Source organism: Acomys minous (genome assembly GCF_964271855.1).
Source record: "Acomys minous genome assembly, chromosome: 16".
In the NCBI taxonomy this organism is placed as follows: domain Eukaryota; kingdom Metazoa; phylum Chordata; class Mammalia; order Rodentia; family Muridae; genus Acomys; species Acomys minous.
This window is the reverse complement of record NC_140498.1, coordinates 13646397-13665919: the sequence shown is the minus strand read 5'-3', so window position 1 is coordinate 13665919 and position 19523 is coordinate 13646397. Positions and strand designations below refer to the sequence as shown.

The 19523-nt window shown below is 49.1% G+C and overlaps 1 protein-coding gene across 2 annotated transcripts; it reads right to left on the bottom strand.

The window, feature by feature from the left end:
- Positions 1–4948: 4948 nt before the first annotated feature.
- LOC311585689 (fatty acid hydroxylase domain-containing protein 2-like) lies at positions 4949–19519 on the bottom strand. 2 transcript variants are annotated; one of them, XM_084761172.1, is made up of 7 exons: positions 19322–19519; positions 19119–19222; positions 17393–17514; positions 8752–8957; positions 8253–8358; positions 7834–8000; positions 4949–6541 (listed from the first exon to the last, which is right to left on the bottom strand). In XM_084761172.1, the coding sequence occupies exons 1-7, from the start codon at positions 19390–19392 to the stop codon at positions 6349–6351; spliced, it is 969 nt and encodes a 322-aa protein (XP_084617298.1). In that variant the 5' UTR covers positions 19393–19519; the 3' UTR covers positions 4949–6348. The 2 variants fall into 2 exon arrangements, with proteins under 2 accessions (XP_084617298.1, XP_084617299.1); XM_084761173.1 differs by having other exon boundaries at positions 19119–19212; positions 19322–19465.
- Positions 19520–19523: the final 4 nt, after the last annotated feature.

The window sequence follows — 19523 nt, the reverse complement described above, 5'->3', positions numbered from 1 at the left end:
TTGGAGGCAGAGGCAGAGGGATCTCAGTGAGTGCTAGGCCAGCCTGGTCTACAGAGTTCCAGGACAGCCAGGGATATTACACAGAGAAACCCTGTCTTGAAAACAAAACAAAACAAAACAAACAAACAAACAAACAAAAAACGCAATAGCCTGCAAATTGGATTAGGTAGAGGAAAGCACATGGCTGGGTTGGAGGAGATTTGGCAACCACACGATGATAAATAGCAAGTATTTGGGAGTATGGATGGGAGGTAGCTTGATAGAAATTATTAGGGGTAGATGTAATGGGATTGGGGCAGGGATTCCATACCCTCCCCTCTGTGGAATATAGTTTGTCGGATTAATATCTGCCCTGGCCCTAGTTAACTAGGGCTATTTTAAAATATAACAGGTGTCTGTGTTTTCACAGATTCCTAGTGGGTTACAAATGACTGCCCTAATTGTGAGAGGAATGTGGCCTTGCCTTAGGCAATTACACACTGTGAGTTAGATATGGTAGCACACTCCTGTTATCCCAGCACAGGTAGGCAGATCACTGTGAGTTCAGGGGCCAGCCTGGTCTACAAAGCAAGTGCAGGACAGTCAGGGCTACACAGAGAAACCCTGTCTCAAAAGACCAAAGCAAACAGACAAAAACCAAGTACATGCTGTGGTACCCAGCTTTCCATCCCTTCTGGGGATTGAACTCAGGTCCTTGTGTTTACATGGCGAGTGTTTTATTGAGCAAACCATCGCCGCAGCCCAGAGAGGCTGCTCACACCAGAAGAGCCTATTGAAAGGTGATTCATTTGCTTTTTTCTCTGACCTTTCCATTCTTGAGAAAACAGATAAAAGAAAGAAAAAAAAGAAGGAAAAAAGGACAAAATTGAAAACTAAAAATGAAAAAAAAAGAAAAAGAAAAACAAAAACAAAAACAAAACCCCAGAATCCACCTAATCTGTAGAAAGTGCTGTCTTTCCCCTTCCTTGGAATTTTTCTTCTCTTTTGTTTTTGAAAATTATATATATATATATTTTCTCCTCATGGAGCCCCATATATGTCCCTCCTGCAGAAGCTGGGAGTGTCAGGCCTGTCAGGCTCCTGCTGGGAGCAGGGTGCTGACCTATCCCACAGCTGTGGAAGGGCCTTCCCTACCAGAGGTTGCTGGCTGTATTTGAATGTACAGACTCCAGGCTGGGGGAAGGAAGAGGATTGCCCTATCTCCAGCAATATATATATATAGTGTTTGGGGTTTTTGTTTGTTTGTTTGTTTGTTTCTTGTTTGTTTTCTAGACTGGGATTCTCTGTGTAGCCTTGGCTGTCCTAGATTCACTTTGTAGACCAGGCTGGCCTGAAACTCACAGCGATCCACCTGCCTCTGCTTCCTGAATGCGGAGATTAAAGGCATGGGCAACCACGCCATGCCAAAATAATATATTTTTCTCTTTTTAAAAATTGAATTAAATTAAATTTTCTATTCTTTTGGGAATAATATTTTTTTAAAAGTTGCCTTATTGTGGAGCGGGAACCTGAACTAATGCCCAAATGCCCGTTTTCCTTGAGCCTCCTGAAGGGCTCCACCTGACTGGGAGGCCCCTGGGCTTGGACTCACTAGAATTCTCCTCGGGACTGAGTTGCATGGACAGGGCCTCCTGCCTAGAGGCCAGAGAGTAGGGGCAGCTCTGTCAGAGCTGTGCCCAGGACACCCCTGCTGTTGCATCCTCTGAAGCTGATGTCCTGTGTCTGCACTCTGCTGCCACTGTCCTTGTTCTGCTTGCTGGCGCCTCACCAGGCCCTACTCGGGCCCATGGGGTTCGACTAATAATCGGGAGGAAGGTCACCTGTTGAAAATGCAAGACACAAAGAAGAAGAGCAAGTCTGATTGATCAAACTCTCAAACTTTATTAGTCAGGCAGCAGCTTTTATAAGTCAGAAGGCAGGGAAGCATGTTGCTATAGCAACCAAAATACGGGCATTTAGCAAAACATAGGGATTTCCAGGCAGGGTCATAATGTCCTTCCACACAGGGTATCTGGCTCCATCCTTGTCAAGTCTAACTGCTAAACCATAACAGGGTTGCTCCATCTCTATCTGTAGTCTAACTGCTGCCTCCCAAAGGGTCAGAGAGTTTCTGGTGAAAGTCTAGCTCTGGGAAACACAGAGACTTAAAAGTGCAGACTTGGACAAGAAGGCTGAACATTGGCCATATGGCCTATGGTCCTCAACAAGGACGACCCTGCCTTTGGAAGACCAAGGCCAAGTTTGCTTTAGACTGGTGTAAACAGAGTGGGTCTTGTCTGGTCCACCCTTGTCCTTGGCCTGTGTGTCTCCTCAAGCCCTGAACAAGGGGAGAACACCCACGGACGGCCTCAGCTTAGATCTGTGTCTGACCTTAAAGACCTTTGACCTCAAGGAGGTTTGTATCTCAAGGTGGAGAAAGGTGCCATTCTCCAAGGGTTTGGTGTGGGCTGCCCATCTTAATACCCTCATCCCCTACAGACCATCTCTGCCCTCTGCCTCTCTGCCACCCTCTCTGGGATCACGGGGTGACAGGAACCCAGGGCTGGGGGATCCTGCCGTTTGGTGAAGCCCCGTGGCAGGAAGGTATATGTGGACATAGAGTATACCTGACTTCTCTTCTTCAGCCACCGACTGCCCAGGCTGCCCTGTGAGTGCCAGAGGAGTGGATGGAGGCTGCTGTGATCAGGAGCTGGGGAGGGTGATGGACTGAGCACACAGACTGGGGAGACTGCATGCTCACCCCACATGGGACCTGGGCAGCACAGGGAGGGTGTGGTCTTTTTGCTCAGTTACTGAGGCTTGTGTGGCCCTCCTCCTCATCACTGAGTTCCTCTGTTGTCCCAAAGGCTGGGACTAGGACACAGCATCCCAGGCTGGCAGGAGCTTGCTCTCTGTCTCTGGACACCTTGGTTTGACTCATGCCCTGCCCCACCTGGTCCTCCCAGGGCTGAGTATGTGGGAATCCTGTGTCAGTTCCAGGACTCAGTTGTGTCCAAGGATATGGGAGCAGGGTGTGTTGGTGGATTGAAGGCTTCTCCTGAGTCTGGTATCGGCCCCACGGTGCACCCTTTCCAATAGTGGGCTCCTTCTCCTTCCCTTCCTGTCCCCTTTCCTGTCCCTGCTCAGCCCTATGCTGTATATCCCGCAGCACAGAACATCAGGGCTTGGAGGCCCAGTGTCAGGGAAGGTGGTTCCTCTCTAGACTATCCAGGCTAGGTTTGCCATCCTCTCCCAGACCCTCCCAGGCCATCTGAGGGAGGAAGAACCTTTGTGGTGGGAAGACGAGGCTATCATCTCAACACAGGCTGAGGAGGGGTGGAAGTGTGTCTGTCTGTCTGTCTGTCTGTCTGTCTGTCTATTTTTTTTCTGTGTGTGGCATGTTAGGACTTGAGGTTGCAGTGTAGTTTACACCTTCACCTTCTGAAGACGCTTGAATTTAGGACATATGTGTCTGTGACAAGTATGCCAGGAGTGGCTGGGGCCACCAGGGCAAGCCGCTTCCCAATCACCATCTTCCCATGGGATCCAAGACCTGAGACAGCCTGCCAAATGGAACCACCTTCATCCTCTGGCTGTGCCCACAAGGGGCAGACTGTGATTTGTCCTGAGCCTCAGAGTGAACTGGCTACACATGAGAAGGCTGCCTGGCCCTGCTCCAGCCTGCACCCCAGGTTCAGACAGGTGCTGAGCCCATGTCAAGCTGTTAAATGTTTCTGTTCTGTAGCTCTTTCCTGCTCCCTTTTGATGACATTTACAAAAGAAAGCAAGCTGCTTGGAAGGTCAGGAAGTGAGGACAGGGCATGATGGCAAGGCCAGTGTGTGTGTATGGGGGAGTACTAGAGGCTTGGACACCCTGGCCACCTGGGTGGGACCCCAGAGTATCTCTCTTGTTAAAGGGCCCCTGGTTCTCCTCAGCCCCGCCCTCTCCTCCAGCCATGGTGATGGCAGAGGCAGAAGAGAACTCTCGGCCCAGTTCTCACAGGAAAGGAAAACTCGGCGTGGGCTTTGCAGAGAAGGTTCCACCTTAGCGCTTGTACCTTGTCTTTGCCATGTGCTAGAATATCACATTCAACAGGACAGACAAGGTAAAATACTTGAATGAGCTTGTATCATACATTAATATTATTGAGAGTGTCTGAGGTGATTCATTCATTATTCTGGTCCTGCTCTAGTCCTTTGTAATTGGTGGTAATTATTACGCTTTTCTGTTTAACACAAAAAAATGTATAAAAATAAAAACTTGAAAAGGCAAAACAGTGACTGGTCTCCCATCTGGGACACTGCTGTTGCGTGTGAGAGAGGAGGCTGGTGTGTGTCCCCAGATGGAGGAGCCCACGCTCTGCATGTGGATGACTAACGCAGTCTTTGAGAGGAGGCTGCTCTGGCTCCTCTGCAGCTGTGTCAGGCAGGGCCCATGGTGCTGCTAGTGCATCCAGTGCTGGGCAGTCTGGACCCTCTTGGCCCTGCATCCTGGGAAGCTGGGGAAAGGGTGGAGATGGGTTTCCATTGCCCAGGGTACATATGAGCATTCCCTGTGCACTGTTGACTGTCCTCTAAGACCTGACTAGAGTTTCTTACTGTCAAATGGGTGGGTGATCACTGCCACCAGTGACCTATATTCTGTAGGTGACCAGCTGAGCTGGACCAATGTCAGTGACATTCATTAGGAGTGGCTGTGCCCTCTGCCTCCTCAGTTGTGTGGCCTTCGATTCCTAGTGTTGTGCAGTCAGGGGTGAGGTCGAGGGCACGACAACACAATGTGCTGTGTTAAGTAGGGCGGTAGTGGCACAGACCTCTAATCCCAGCAATCTGGAGGCAGAGGCAGGTGAATAACTGTGAGTTGGAAGCCAGCCTGGTCTACAAAGGGAGTCCAGGACAGCCAAGGCTAAACAGAGAAACTGTCTCAAAAAACAAAACATAACAAAGAAACAAACAACACAATCGGCTGTGTTAAATGGAGGATTTATTTGCATGCTTCTTAGCCATGTTTTGTGGAGACATTCAGGTCTTACCAATGTTGTGCCTCTGGGGACAAGCCTTGTATGGTGACGGTCCCTCACAGAGTCCATTTCCATGACTCCCTGTCCCTGCCCCTTTTGATGTCACTGCAGAGAGCATTTCCCCAGATGCTCATGGGAGGAAGGGAAGAATGCCCTGCAGTGATGGTGGGGGTGGGGAAGTGGGTTGGTGCTTGAAGGAATCTAAGGGCACAAGGTCAGAGGAGGCTGGGACTGCAAGGTGCCCTGTTTCCAGTGGGCCCAGTCTTCTGTGGGCTTCTGTGTTATAGGATGAATCCTGCTCTGTAGTTGGTTTTACACAGCTGGTCATGCACACTTTGAGGTTTTGCCTTTGTGTAGGATGCTCTGGGCTGGGCCTACACCATGAGCAGCTGGACTCCAGGACTGTGCTATTTCACTTGAGCTATAGGATGGTTGCCCTGACTAACCTGGAATTGAAAGAGTACAATCAGCACAGTTGTGATAGAACTTAGCAAATGGTGACTGTGGCAGCCTCCCAGAGCCAACCTCGGTACCAAGGCCTTAGGATCTCAGGGTACTAACCATGTGCTGCCACAGTGGTGTCCTGGTAAAACTTTACTGCGGTAGCCTATGGCTTCAGTGTTCCTGGGCCTGTTTGCCACTGATTTCCCATGTGAAGGAAGAAGGGCCTGCCTGCTCTTACTCCATGCCTCCCGGGGCTCATTGTCGCAGGGAGACGACTATGGTTTGGGTTTAGAGAGCAACTGACCTGAGTCCCCCTCAACATGGGCAGCCCCTGGAGCTCAGCCCTAGTGTGCACTCAGGCTAAGGCACAGGAGCTGGCGAGCCTGTCAATTGAGAAGCGCCTGTGGGCTGTCCTAGTTCCTTCTGAGGGACTTGTGTTGTGGAGGGCAAAAGTAACCCAGACTTTTTTGGAGGAAAGCAGGGACTACATCTAGCATGTCCACACCTCTGACCTGTGATTACCTCAGGTTCCCTGGCTTTAGGTGTGAGAAAAGTATTGGAGCCAGATATCACCCAGTCCCACTGCCACCACATTCTCTATCCCACCGAGGCCACAGGGGAGCTGTGTGGGGATTGGAAGAGAGGACTAGGGGATTCTCCCAGGCTCTCTGTGACTTTTCTCCCCTGCCTGTGCTCCAGAAAAAATAGCTAGTTGCTTTTCTCTAAGTGAATTCTTAGTCCTAAGTGACATGGGAAGTGGTTTGGGGGAAGCCCTGACGCCATCACGGCTTTGTCCTGGCAGGAAGCCTGCCTTCCCTCCACCCTAATCGGACAGCCCTTAGAGTATGGTGGTCAAAGCAGGCCAGCTGCTGAGGGTGGCCTGGCCCCAGGCAGTCACCACATCTTACTTCTGAGGGAACAGCCCAGATGGTCCAAGGAGACTCTCTATCTTCTTTGGAGGATCAGGAATGCTCTCTGAGAGTGGGGTGAAGCCCAGCAGGACGACATGTCTCTCATAGGCCTTGCTCTTCTTAAACAGGAGGTCAGTCCCGTGGAGGTGGTCCAGCAACCCCAGTGTCCCATAGCACTGGTTGAACCTGAAGGAAGAAAGAGTATTGCCCAGCTAACACTGGTGGGAAGTTGTGGGTCTCCCAGCCCCCTTTTCTCCTTTGTAACACCACCATGCTGTGCAAACACATCAGCAGAGCCTGGAATATTCTTTTGAATGGTTCCGTTGTGGGTTATTTAAGAATTGTGTTTTGTTGTTGTTGTTGCTCTTTTTGTTTTTCTTTCTTCTTGGTTTTTTGAGACAGGGTTTCCCTCTGTATCCTTGGCTGCCGTAGACTCACTTTGATGACAGGGCTGGCCTCAAACTCTCAGCAATCTGCCTGCCTTGGCCTCCCAAGTGCTGGGATTATAGGCATGTGCCACGACACTTGCCCCCAGAGTTTTTGTTGTTACTGTTTCTAAAAAAGTTTCACCGAACTGAACTCATGTGTAGCTGACTTTGAACTGGTGCCAATGCTCTTGCTCAACTTCCCCAATGCTGATATTAAGTCCACCTTGTTCTTCACACACCTGGAGTCCACCTCTTTTGTTACTGGGGATATGGTATGCACAAGATCAGCCTGATAGTCATGTGGCTGCTGAGCTCTCACTGTGTAGGCCAGGCCGGCCTGGAACTCTCTTCACTGTAGACCAGGCTAACCTCACACTGAGTCCTGGAATTAAAGGCCTGCTAGCATGCCCAGCTGTAGCAATCCCCTTTCCACACTGCTGAACCATCTCTGGGCCCTACCTACTACATCATACTGTGTTCTGGAGTGCAGAAGTTAGAACTTCATGCAGACCAAGGCTTGTCCAGGTAGGCTGAGGGGCGCCCCGCATCAGAACATCTTGGAAGACATTAGGAGGCAGATCCCTGTGACAGGCTCCACAGGGACTTTGACTGGTCTGTTTGGAGGGGACCCATGAATAACTGTTCTGATGTGTCTGATGACCGAGGAATAGACTGGGATGAGGTCAGTTATGTTGTTGAGTCTCAATCCCAGCAGTTTGGAGTTTGAGGCCACCCTAGTCTACATAAGTTCCCGGACAGCCAGGGCCACATAGAGAAAAGCTGTCACAAACAAAGAATAAAGCCCACAGTGCTTAAGTGTGCCAACTTTTTCTGTACATGGTTTCTGAGGAGATGATTCAAGGCTCACAAGTTTCAGCAGTCCTAGAACCCAAATTAAAATATCCAACTGTAGGAATGACACGGTGTCAGACAAAAAGGAGAAGATCAAAGTGGCCCTATCTAATCAGCATCTTTCCCAGCTGTTTCCCCTAGGCCGATGGAGGTACCACCACCCCATGAAACAATTGAGCAAGGGTGCAGCTGGCTTACTTGAGATGGTGGTAGTCATGGTACTCAGGTGAAGGCAGGAGGGGCAAGTGGTACCCACAGTGGCCGATAATGGAGACGATGAGAGCCAGGGACAACCAGACAGTGATGGAGGACAAATGAGAGCCCATTGCTAGAGGACCCACCATAAGTGGCAACATGGTGGAAGCCTGCAAAGGAAAGGATGATTCAGGAGATGGAGGGACCCAGCTGGGTGTTCACTCTGCCCTTCATGGTTGTAACTTGGGACACGCTGACTTAGCTTCAGCTTCCTCTGCAGCAGAGTCAGTTTGCAAAAGATTGTTAGAAAGAATAAGATGATGTACACTAGGGACCTGCTACAGCCAAGACCTGGCAGAGAGGAGAAAGCAGAGCATGGAACCAGCAGCCTCCACTACTGTACTTCAGAGTCGGTTACTTACCATGTGTTCTATAGGGTGGGCATAGACTGAGACCACACCAATGGGTGCTGTCCACTCATGATGTTTCTTGTGTATTTTCTTATACAACGAGGGGTGGTGAAGGAGCCTGGAAAGATAATTCATAAATAGTAATTGCCAACGCCCACTTCCCTCCATCCCAAGCAGATCATCAGAAAGTCAAGGTGGGAACGTGGTCCCCATCTGAGGAACAGGCATCTGTAGTCTGCGGATGATAAGTCTGGGTTCCATTGCCTCCAACCCCAGCAGAGAAGTAAACTGAGACCCAGAAAGGAATAACAGGAGCTAGAAGGGGGCTGACCCACTCTCCCATGCAAATAGGGAAACCATTTCTTCCCTGGGCGTCATGTCAAGTTGGAGAATCAGTTGTGTCTCTGGTGCTTGTTAGTAGGGCCTGAGAATAGAGACCACAGCTCAGTGGCCTCTTGTGACCAGGGAGTTGTCCCAGGAGGAGGCCATAAAATGCAAGGAAGGAGCTCACCGGTGTGAGTAGTAGAACAAGATTTCCTCCACAAGGGTGAAAAGGGCCATTTCCATGAGGAACCAGTGGAAGGTGGGCAGTTCTCGGGAGCAGGGGTCTCCCCTCCACTTCAAGAAAGGGTAGGAGATGGCCAGCATGGGCAGAGAGATCATGGTCTGGTTGAAAATAACAGTGGGGATAGCTTGACGCAGCTTCACGGGGTCTACCTGCCAGGACACAGAAGGAACAGGGAGAGGGACATGAGAAGTAGGTCTCTTCCTCACCTGCTCAGCGTGTGCTTCTGGGAGTGACTGAGGTCTCCACAGTCTGAGGCTGGCCATGGTGAACAGTACTGTCCTGTCCTGACATGGCAGTGTCCCATCCCCCTCCCTCCCTGCCCCCCGCCCCCGCCCCCAGAGAATAGGCTCTGTAGACTAGGGCCTGTCACTGCTAAGTTCTGGCTCACACAACACCCTGTCCTCTACAGGGATAAAGAAGCAAATCCCAGTTAAACACAGGAACGGATAAGCAGCGATGGTCACTCAACCATCTTGATGAAGGAATCCAGAAGAGTCTGAGTGACTGAGAGCAGGCTGGCCTTCTGTAGCCTTACAAAGAGAACAACACATCTGCACGGATGGAAGCAGCAGGGGCAGGCCCCCAACCTCCTTCAGCTCCCTCAGCTTGGGGCCAATCCAGTGAGGCTGAGCAGATGAGGATGGAAGCTTTGGATTGTGAACCTTAGAGCTGGCAGCCTCCACCCAGTGCCCTCATGGCTCCTGGGTACCTGCTGGGAATGTATGTCTAAATGTATTTCTCTAAGTACTTGCCTCCTGTTTCTGGCTGCCTCAGACTTACCTAGCCTAGCTTGCCCTAGGCCACCTGTGGAGAAGCCTTCTTGACCAACTTTTAAGACTGACACTGAGCCATCTGAATCCTAACCTTGGGCCCCCTAGACTACTCAGGCACTGAGTTTCCTGTCCCTGCTGCCTGCCTGCACTTGAGAATGGTCTGGCAGGTAACCAGGGTTTTTTTGTTTTTGTTTTTATTTTTTTAAAGAAAGAGGTGGCTACATTGCATGGTTCATTAGAGGTGGTGAGAAAAGAGATGACATCCCTTGGGGTGCACTTGAGGGCATCCAGATGGCTTATCACCACTCCCTGCTTCATGATCAGCTTCTGCATCCCGCACTGTTCCAAAGTGACCTAGACCATTTCAGGGGTGCTTGAGGACTGCTTGTTCTCTTCCATTTAAAATATTCTTACACATGGCATGGCCAGGTGACCACTAGCTTCCTGCTGCTGCCCTGGCTCCTCAGCCTTCCCAGCACAGGTAAGCAGGAGACTCACTGAAGAATCATGCTCTGCCCCTACTCCATAAGCCCCGCCTGTCCAAACCATGTTTAACTTTGTTTTCTAAAGATGTTGTTATTAATCATACATAAAAGTGTTCTTCTCTCTGTGTTTGTGTTTTTAAGGCTCCAACTTAACATGAATAAAACTTAAGGTCTTAGTCTTTAAGTATTGAGATAAACTATAAACAAAGTTTGTCTATCTAAATATTTTTTTTGTTTTTGTTTTTGTTTTTTTGAGATAGTTTCTCTGAGTACCCTTGGCTTCCTGGACTTGCTTTGTAGACTAGCTGGTCTCGAACTCATATGGATCTACTTGCCTCTGCCTCCTGAGTGCTGGGATTAAAGGCGGGCGCCACTATGCTCAGTTTATCTAGATTATCTTAGAACACACAACTACAGTCTTGCTGCCATCTTAATTAAAAGGCTGAGGACGTTTACTCAACCCCCATATAGGAACTGGTAAAATCTTTAAAACCCAAGAGGAGCCTTCCCGACGTGCTCAGCTCCAACAACTAGCCTTAGCCACTATCCCTGAAGAGAAAAAAATAGAGGTCTACAATACCCCCTCCCACTTGGGTCCAGCCTGAGCCACCTCTGCCAGGGGCCTGTTTCAGATACAGCCAAAAAGGAGAGACTGGTCTCACAGCTGCTTACATGCAGAATGGGACACTGGTCCCATAGCCTATCCCTGTTGGCAAATTGGCCTATGGATGTCCAAATGCTCACATGCAGACTTGTCCTCTGTGCCAAGCCACTGGAGGCTCAACCAGCACAGGAGCTTTAGACACTTCCAGCCTTCAAGCTCCTTGACCAGGTGGAGTACAGGTGGCTCTCACATTCAGCAGCCTCACCAAACTCAGGGCAACGCTACAGGTCTGTTTTCACTTCATACTCCATTGTCTACATTGTCACATGGCCAGCTCCTCTCATGGGAGGCTTCAGATACCTTCCCAGCCCTCTTCCTATGCAGGAGACCAATCTGTCAGGTCTAGCTACAGTCTACCTTGTCACCATCCTTTAGCTGAAGGACAATGACTACTTGCAGCCATTTCACCTATATCTTAAAGCTTCCAGAAAGACGTTTTATGAATGTTAGACGGTCTAGAAGGTATTTTAAGGTCGATACAAGCAAGTTATAAATATCTGAAGGCCTAAGAAGGTGTCTTATGAATCCTAAAAGGTCTGGGAAAGTGTTTTATGTTGGTAAACGCAAGTTACGAGGGCCGACATATCTAAAAGGACGTTTTATTTCTTCCTGTTGTAATCCTGTTGCTATGCTATTGTTGTATTGACTGTTCAGAGTGTTGACACTGATCAACAGAGCTCTAATCTATTAGTCTAAGTAAAGAAAACATGCCACTGTACGATCCTATCATAGTTCCAAACTCAAAAATTTAAATTTCCTTTGGTCTGTCCTTTTCTTAAAAAGTCTCATTGTCCTTAAAGTATCCAGTCTTCTAAACAGAGGAAAGAAGCCTCTCGTTTGTAGTGTGTACTGATGCTAAAGTGAGCTTTCCCTTCTGCTCCACAGATTTCTGTTCTCCCCATGTTACTGTTCCACAGAGGTCAAAAAGGCTTCTGCCTTCCCTAAGTTCACCTTAGACTATTTGTACTTTTAACACAAAGTTCTTTTCCCAAGCCTCTGCTGTGCTGTGTGTCTACTGATGTTTCTTACAATGTGGGCACATGTCTAACAATGTGTATTTCACTGCAGATTTCAAACAAGCATGACACTAAGGTGTCTACATTTTATCTCCCTTTATGAACTAAAAAGGATTCTTGTGAGCTACAGAAAACCCGTCTCTCAGGCCAAATGGAGACCAGATAAGTTCTGTCTGTCAACGAACAGCCTAACTTTCTCACCTATCTCCTATCTCTGAGGGTGGGAGTCTCCTCCTTTCTGTGGTTTCGGGACTCCCCTAACTGCCCTATTGCTACATTCTTACACCCAACACCTGCTGATTGCTGAGTCTCCTCCTCTGGTTGATGCAAATGCTTCTTGTTATTCTTACTAACCTACATCCAAACCCTTCATCTAGAACCTTCTCCCTTGGGTGAGATCTCCCGCTGCCAGCGTGGTTCACCTCCCCACCCCCACCCCCACCCCCACCCCACCCCCCACCCCCCCCACCCCCCGCCTCCCATTCAAAACCCTAGCGCTAGGTAACCATGTCTGCTCTGGAGCCATGCCCTTGGTCTCTGACCAGCACTGACGAGCTGCTGGAACCGTTGTACCAATCCCATCACGTTAAACCTTGTTCAGGGGACGCCCTGACAAGTCACTGACTTCTACTGTCCCCATGAGGGACGGCCCATTCGCTGCTTCTCCGGGCTCCTCTGGGACGCCTTCTGAGAATTTCAAATCCCTACCCCCACATTAAGGGATGCTAAGCTTACATGCCCCAGCAGCCAAACTTGGACTGACTCAGGACTAAACCATTTCAGTTATTGCCAGCAATCGAATAAAATGGAAGGAAATTCCCTACAGCCAAACCTTTTCTTTGCTCTCCCCCAAATTTCAAGCATTGTCAGCAATGTCTCTTTCCTTATTTTCAAGCTTTTCTCTTTGCTCTCTCAAGAGTTTCAAATGTACACCTGCAGGGAATTTTCTCCCTAACTTACTAACTTTGTCTTCTGCCCACATATTTGTTCCAGTATCCTGCCAGACTTCCTACATCCGGGACATCAGCAAAGCAGCTACCCACAGTGCTCCAGTCCAACCTCACAGATCCTGTCAGCTGGACCTGCATTGCCCCTCCTAGCTGCAGATGGTTTCAGACCCTGGACAGCAAATGCAACAGCCTGTTCTTCCGGAACCTGGCCAACATTTCAGCCTTTTAAGTCCCCGATTGCCACCCTGTTGTCAGCAGGAAGTAGTTTGCAAAAGGCTGAGGTGGTGTGCTCCAGTCCCGGGACAAACAGCTCCAGGTTCTCCCAGCTCTCCCCGGTCCCGATCAGCTACGAGACATGGCTGACATAGCCTGCCCTCCACCTTGAACTTTCAGGGCACAACTTTTCCTTCCTCTTCACCATATAATCTGAACATTTTTGGCTATTGCTTTTTTCTTTCTCTCTTTTCCCCTTACATAGCAGCCAAAAGCTGCTTCCAATGAACCTGCATTTATATACTTTAACTTACCTTATAACCTTATATAAAAACAATCCAATGTTCCTTTTTTTTTTTTTTTTGGACAAGGTTTCCCTCTGTTATCTTGGCTGTCCTAGACTCACTTTTTAGACCAGGCTGGCCTTGAACTCATAGCGATCTGCCCGCCTCTGCCTCCTGAGTGCTGGGATTAAAGACATGCTTCATCACGCCCAGCACATTCCTTATTTTTTAATGAATTGGTTTGGTTTTTTTTTAAGGTTTATTTTTTACTTACTATTATGTATACAGTGCTCTCTCTGCATTACACCACAAGAGGGCACCAGATCACACTATAGATGTTTGTGAGCCACCATATGGTTGCTGGAAATTGAACTCAGGACCTCTGGAAGAGCAGACAGTGTTCTTAACCGCCGAGCCATCTCTCTAGCCCTTATTTCTTTCTTTTCTTTTCTTTTTCTTTTTCTTTTTCTTTTTTCAAGACAGGGTTTCTTTGTAGCCTTGGCTGTCCTGGACTCACTTTGTAGGCCAGGCTGGCCTCGAACTCACAGCGATCCGCCCGCCTCTCTCTCTCTCTCTCTCTCTCTCTCTCTCTCTCTCTCTCTCTCTCTCTCGTACCCCCCCCCTTTCCTTCTTTCCCTGTGCTCACTTAATAAATCTCTGTTGTTGGGCATCTTATTTTCCTATTTTATAAATCATAATGGCAGGAACAGGAAGGAGGAAGCAGCCTAGTGGGGAAGAGACTGGAAACAGTAGTCCTCCAACGTCTCAAACACGGAACAGTTCAGGAGGAAGCTATAGCTTGTAGAGTATATATTTTTCTCTCTCTGTCTCTCTATTTTTTTTAATACAGGTCTCTCTGTGTAGCCTTGGCTGTCCTGGACTCACTTTGTAGACCAGGCTGGCCTCAAACTCACAGTGATCCTCCTGCCTCTGCCTGCCGAGTACAGGAATTAAGGGAATGTGCCAAAACAACCAGTCCACTTGTAGAGTATTTCAGTGGATGAAATGTATAGATGAGTCTCATATAGTTGTCTCACATTTCTTCTGTCTGTCTGTCTAAAGCTTCCTGGCTGTGGAATTCATGGAAAAAGACAGCCAAGAGCAAGGACAGAGGCTGTATATACCACGCTGAGAGGCTGCATAGATGCCTCTGAGACAAGACAGACAGCTCAGAGAGACAGCCAGACTGCAGAGATGACTCAGTCAGAGAGCTCTGCCTCAAGAGGGAACAAATGGGTGGCAGTGTGTACCTGTGTTAAGTGGGCCAAGGGATGGTTTTGGTTTTGGTTTTTGAAACAGTCTTGGGGACTGGAGAGATGACTCAGTGGTTAAGAGCACTGGCTGGGTTTCCAGAGGCCCCTGAATGCACGTGGTAGGTCACAACAGTGAGTCTGACATCCTCTTCTGGACTCTGTGGGTGCTACTGCATGTATGTTAAACACGGACACACATGCAGGAAAAACACCCAACCCCATAAAGGAAGTAATTGAAACAGTCTCCTGTAGCCCTTCTGAATGATCCTCCTGCCTCCCGTCTCAGATGCTGGGAGTCCAGGTGTGTGCCGCCACAGCCAGGCAAAGATTGTGTGATAATCTTTAGAGATGGAACAGTTAGAGCATTTATGTGATAATGTAAAGAGAAATGAGCCAGGTTGAGAGAAAGTCAGAATGTTAGGAAAGAGGGAAGAATGCTGAAGCCATTTCCTGGAGCCAAAAGGACAGGAACCAGGAGAGGTGACAGTCACAGCCCAGGACAGAACCATGGAGAAGGGGTCCTGGCTTTCATTTCCTCAGTGTGGTGGAGGCCAGGATAGGAAGGAGCTGCTGAGAGAGGAGAGGTGTGCAGAGGCGAGGAGGAGGAGGGAGGGTGGCTTGAGGTTAGACCTGGACCCAAGGAATGGCAGCAGCCAACAGCTCCCACTGCAGTCAGCTCAGGGATCCTGCTAAAGTCAGCACCTCCTCCAGCTACTGAGGGAGGACATGGTCCAAGGTCCTTCCTGTGGCCTCAGACAGAGCTTTGGAGCTGAGAGGCCCCAGGAGGGGCTGGGATGTGGCTGCATGGGTAGAGTGTGGTCTTGGTATCCTTGGAGCCCTGGGTGTGATCCCCAACTGCACATGCCGAGTGTGAAGTCGAGGTAGGAAGATCAGAAGTTCAAGGTCATCCTCACTACATAGCATTAGGAGGCCGTCCTTGGCTACATGGTACGCTGTTTAGGGTGCAGGAAGATGTCGTGGTACAGTCCTTTAATCCCAGTACTCTGGAGGATCTCTATGAGTTAGAGGCCAGCCTGATCTACAAAGAGAGTTCCAGGACAGCCAAAGCTATACAGAGAAAGTCTATCTCAAAAAACAAAAACATGCCGGGCATGGTGACACATGCCTTTAATTCCACCACTCAGGAGGCAGAGGCAGGAGGATCACTGTGAGTTTGAGGCCAGCCTGGTCTACAAAGCAAGTCTAGGACTGCCAGCACTACACAGAGAAACCCTATCTCAAAAAACACAAAGAGGTTCTAGCCTATCCCATGTCCTGCCCAGGGTCCATGGCAATCACAGCACTGCTTAGCCTTGAAGAAGAAAGCATTAAGTTAATGGTAGCTGGTTCAGAGACAGCAAGTCCACAGATGAACACGCCTTACAGGCCAAATAGTGACACAAAGGCCTCAATCTGTTCCTCCAGAGTGGGCTGGAGGAAATCCAACTCTGGTAGCTGTTATCTCTGGATGGGACCATTTAAGATGCCTTCATCAGGACTCCTTTTTCCCATCATGCCTTTGGTGCTAGGCTGGGCACACTAGAGTGCCTTGATAGAGAGATGACTCATGTAGTCACTGGGCAGGCTAGTGCTTGTTGTCAGGACAGGGTTTGCGTGGGGCTGTGGTTCGGCTCCTTTAAAAACCACTCTGCCCTGAGGGTTAACAGAAGGTTGTCTCTGCAGGTTTTCAGAGCACAAGAAAGGCAGGTGCAGGCTACAGTGTGGTGGTTCAGCCCCTACAGTGGGCAAGCAGGGCTGCTTAGCAGCTGCATGGGGTGATTAAGGAGGCTTTTTTTTTTTTTAACTTTTTTGAGACAGGGTTTCTCTGTGTAACAGCCCTGGCTGTCCTGGATTCCTCTTGTAGACCAGATCATGTTCTCTTTTAACTCACAAGGATCTACCTTCCTCTGCCTCCTGAGTGCAGGGATTGAAGGCCTGCAGCACCAAGGTCAGCCAAAAAAGGCTCTCCTTCAATCTTAGCACATGAAATGTAATCCCAGCACTAGGGAGGCAGAGGCTGGTGGATCACTGTGAGTTCGAGGCCAGCCTGGTCTACAAAGCAAGTCCAGGACAGCCAAGGCTACACAGAGAGACCCTGTCTCGGAAAAAAAAAAAAAAAAAAAAAAAAAAAAGAAAGAAAGAAAAGAAAAGAAAAGCAGAGGTAGGCTGATCTCTGTGAGTTCAAACCCACAAGTCCAGGGCAGCAAAGGCTACACAGAGAGACCCTGTCTCCAAAAGCCAAAAGCAAGCAGGCAAACAACCAAACAAACAAAAAACCAACAAAAGAGTGCTGCAGCCATGTCTGTGACAGGCTGAGGCAGTCCTTTCTCCTCCTGATATGTTGAGCACAGTGTCACGGGGCAGCCTGGGGTGGGAATCAGCTGACCAGCACTTTGGTCTAGACAGGCCACTGGCTGAGTGGCCTTCCCATTTCCCTTTTACTTTATTTTTAATTGTTGGTGTGTGTGTGTGTGTGTGTGTGTGTGTGTGTGTGTGTGTGTGTGTGTGTGTGTGTGTGTTTAGGTCCTTGTGCCCTGGTGTGCATCTGGGGTCAGAGTAAATGGTGTTGGTTCTCTTCTTCCCCTGTGTGGGGTCCAGGGACCAGACTCAGGTCTTCAGGCTTGGCAGCCATGCCCTTACTTGCTGAACCATCTCACTGACAGGATCTCCTGTAGCCTAAGCTACCTTCAAACTTCCTGTGTAGCCAAGGATGCCCTTGAATTTCTAATCCTCCTGCCTCCACTTCTTGAATGCTTAGATTATAGCTGTGCAGCCCCACATGTGCCTTAGTAATGGTACCCAGGGCTTCTTTCTCAGCTAAACAAGCACTGTATGAACCGAGGATACCCAGCACCTTCTGGATTCAGGTCACCCCAAGGCTAAGTCTTTGGCTTCCCTGACTTTGGTCCCTGCATTCCCAGCATGAAGAGCTGCAATGCCACTTACCGGTTCATTCTTGCCAAGTTGGATGCGGTAGCGGGAGATGGAAGAGGGCTTCCCTGTTGTGTCCACCAGCAGCAGAAGGCCATTGAAAACCCAGAAGCACAGCCCAGGTACGAGGCCAGCACCTGAGGCAGAGAGCAGAGCAACTTAGAGCATCCCAGGGACACAGTGGCTCACCAGGAAGTGAATGAACAAGTGCAAGGATCTGTCCGCTGCCTGGGGCCTCACTGCTCCTGTCCTAGCCTCTGTCTCTCCCTGTCTCCTCCACAGTGTGTGTGTGTGTGTGTGTGTGTGTGTGTGTGTGTGTGTGTGTGTGTGTGTGTGTGTTTTCTGGCAGGGAATCACTGCATAGTCCTGCCTGACTATGTAGACCAGGCTGCCTTGAACTCCCAGTAGATTTTCCCCTGCCTCTCAAATACTGTGATTAAAGGTGGCTGTCCTAGACTCACTTTATACATCAGGCTGGCCTCAAACTCACATCATTCTGCCAGCCTATGCCTCAGTGATGCTGAGATTAAAGACATGTGCCATCACACCTAGCCCTGGCTGTGAGTTTTGTCTTTGTTTTTGTTCTTACTTGTTTTGAAACAGGATAGCCGGGGCTAAACAGAGAAACCCAGTCTTAAAAAAAAAAGGGGGGGATTGAAATTTTAAAAATACATATAATAATCACAAGAAAATTTGGGGTTAGAGAGAGAGGGCTCAGCGGTTAAGAGCACTGGCGGCTCTTCCAGAGAGCTGGGGTTTCATTTTCAGACCCCACATGGTGCTTCACAATCATTTGTTACTCTAGTTCCAGGGAAACCAACACCCTGTCCTGAGCTCCCAGCTCCTGCACGAACATGGCACATGGACATACACTCAGGCACACGTACACTCAGGCACATGTACACACACAGAGTAAATGAATAGTACCTTTGACTCCAAGGAAACATTCAGAGCAGCTAAATGTCTGTTAGCAGGAAATGAAGAGTCTTTCAGGTGACAGAACAGCCCTGGCACATGAGCTATTAAGGCCTTGCTCCATATTGGCAAGATGGTTCCAAGTACCCAGGAGGCAGAGGCAGGCAGATCCCTGTGAGTGAGAGGCCAGCCTGGTCTATAAAGCAAGTCCAGGACAGCCAAGGCTATACAGAGAAACCATGTCTTAAAAAACAAACAAACACAAAACAGAAACAAAATGGCAGATTGGGCAGTGGTAGTACATACCTTTAATCCCAGCAATCCCAGAGGCAGAGGCAGGTGGGTCAATATGACTTCAAGGCCAGCCTGGTCCACAGCGAGAGACCAGGACAGCCAAGGCTACATAAAGAGACCTTGTCTGAAAAACAAAACAAGACAAACAAACAAACAAACAAACCAAAAAACCAAAAAACCAAAAAACCCCCAAACCACCAACAACAGAAGAGCAGATTGGGCCCATAAGATAGAGCAGCAGGTGAAGGCCCATGCAGCCAAGCTTGACAGCCTGAGTTCAATCCCCAGACCCACATTCTGGAAGAAGAGGACCCACTTCAGCAAGGTGTCCTCTGACCTCCACATGCATGCTATGGCGAGCTCATGCCCCCTTCACATGCACATGGAGTCCATCTACTACTACTAGTAGTAATAATAATAATAATAATAATAATAACAACAACAACAACAAAAATGGTGATGGTGATGATGAGTAGTGTAGGAAAAGAACAAATGTGGAGCCCCACACACAGCCCTCTGTCAGGAATCTCACCTATAAGGAACAGGATCCACTCATTGCCTTCAAATGTAGACAGCAGTTTCTCCCACTGGGTCTGCCAAAAGTGGCCGGAAGCACCCCAAAATGTCTGAAGATGCCTTGGAAGGAAAACCATTCTAGTTTCTGGGAGAAAGCTGGGAAGCCAGCTCTTTCTTGCTGTGCCTCTCCCCCCTGAGGTCTGAAGGGAGCACACTCACCATGTGACCGAGTTCCAGAAGGCCCCAAGCAAGAGCAGCCCAGAGCCCAGGATGAGAGCTGTCCTCCTCATGGAGCCCCAGATGTGTCCCTCCTGCAGGAGTTGGGAGTGTCAGGCCTGTCAGGTTCCTCCAGGGAGCCAGCTGCTGACCTACCCCACAGCTGTGGAAGGCCCTTCCTTCCAAAGGTTCCTGGCTGTATTTG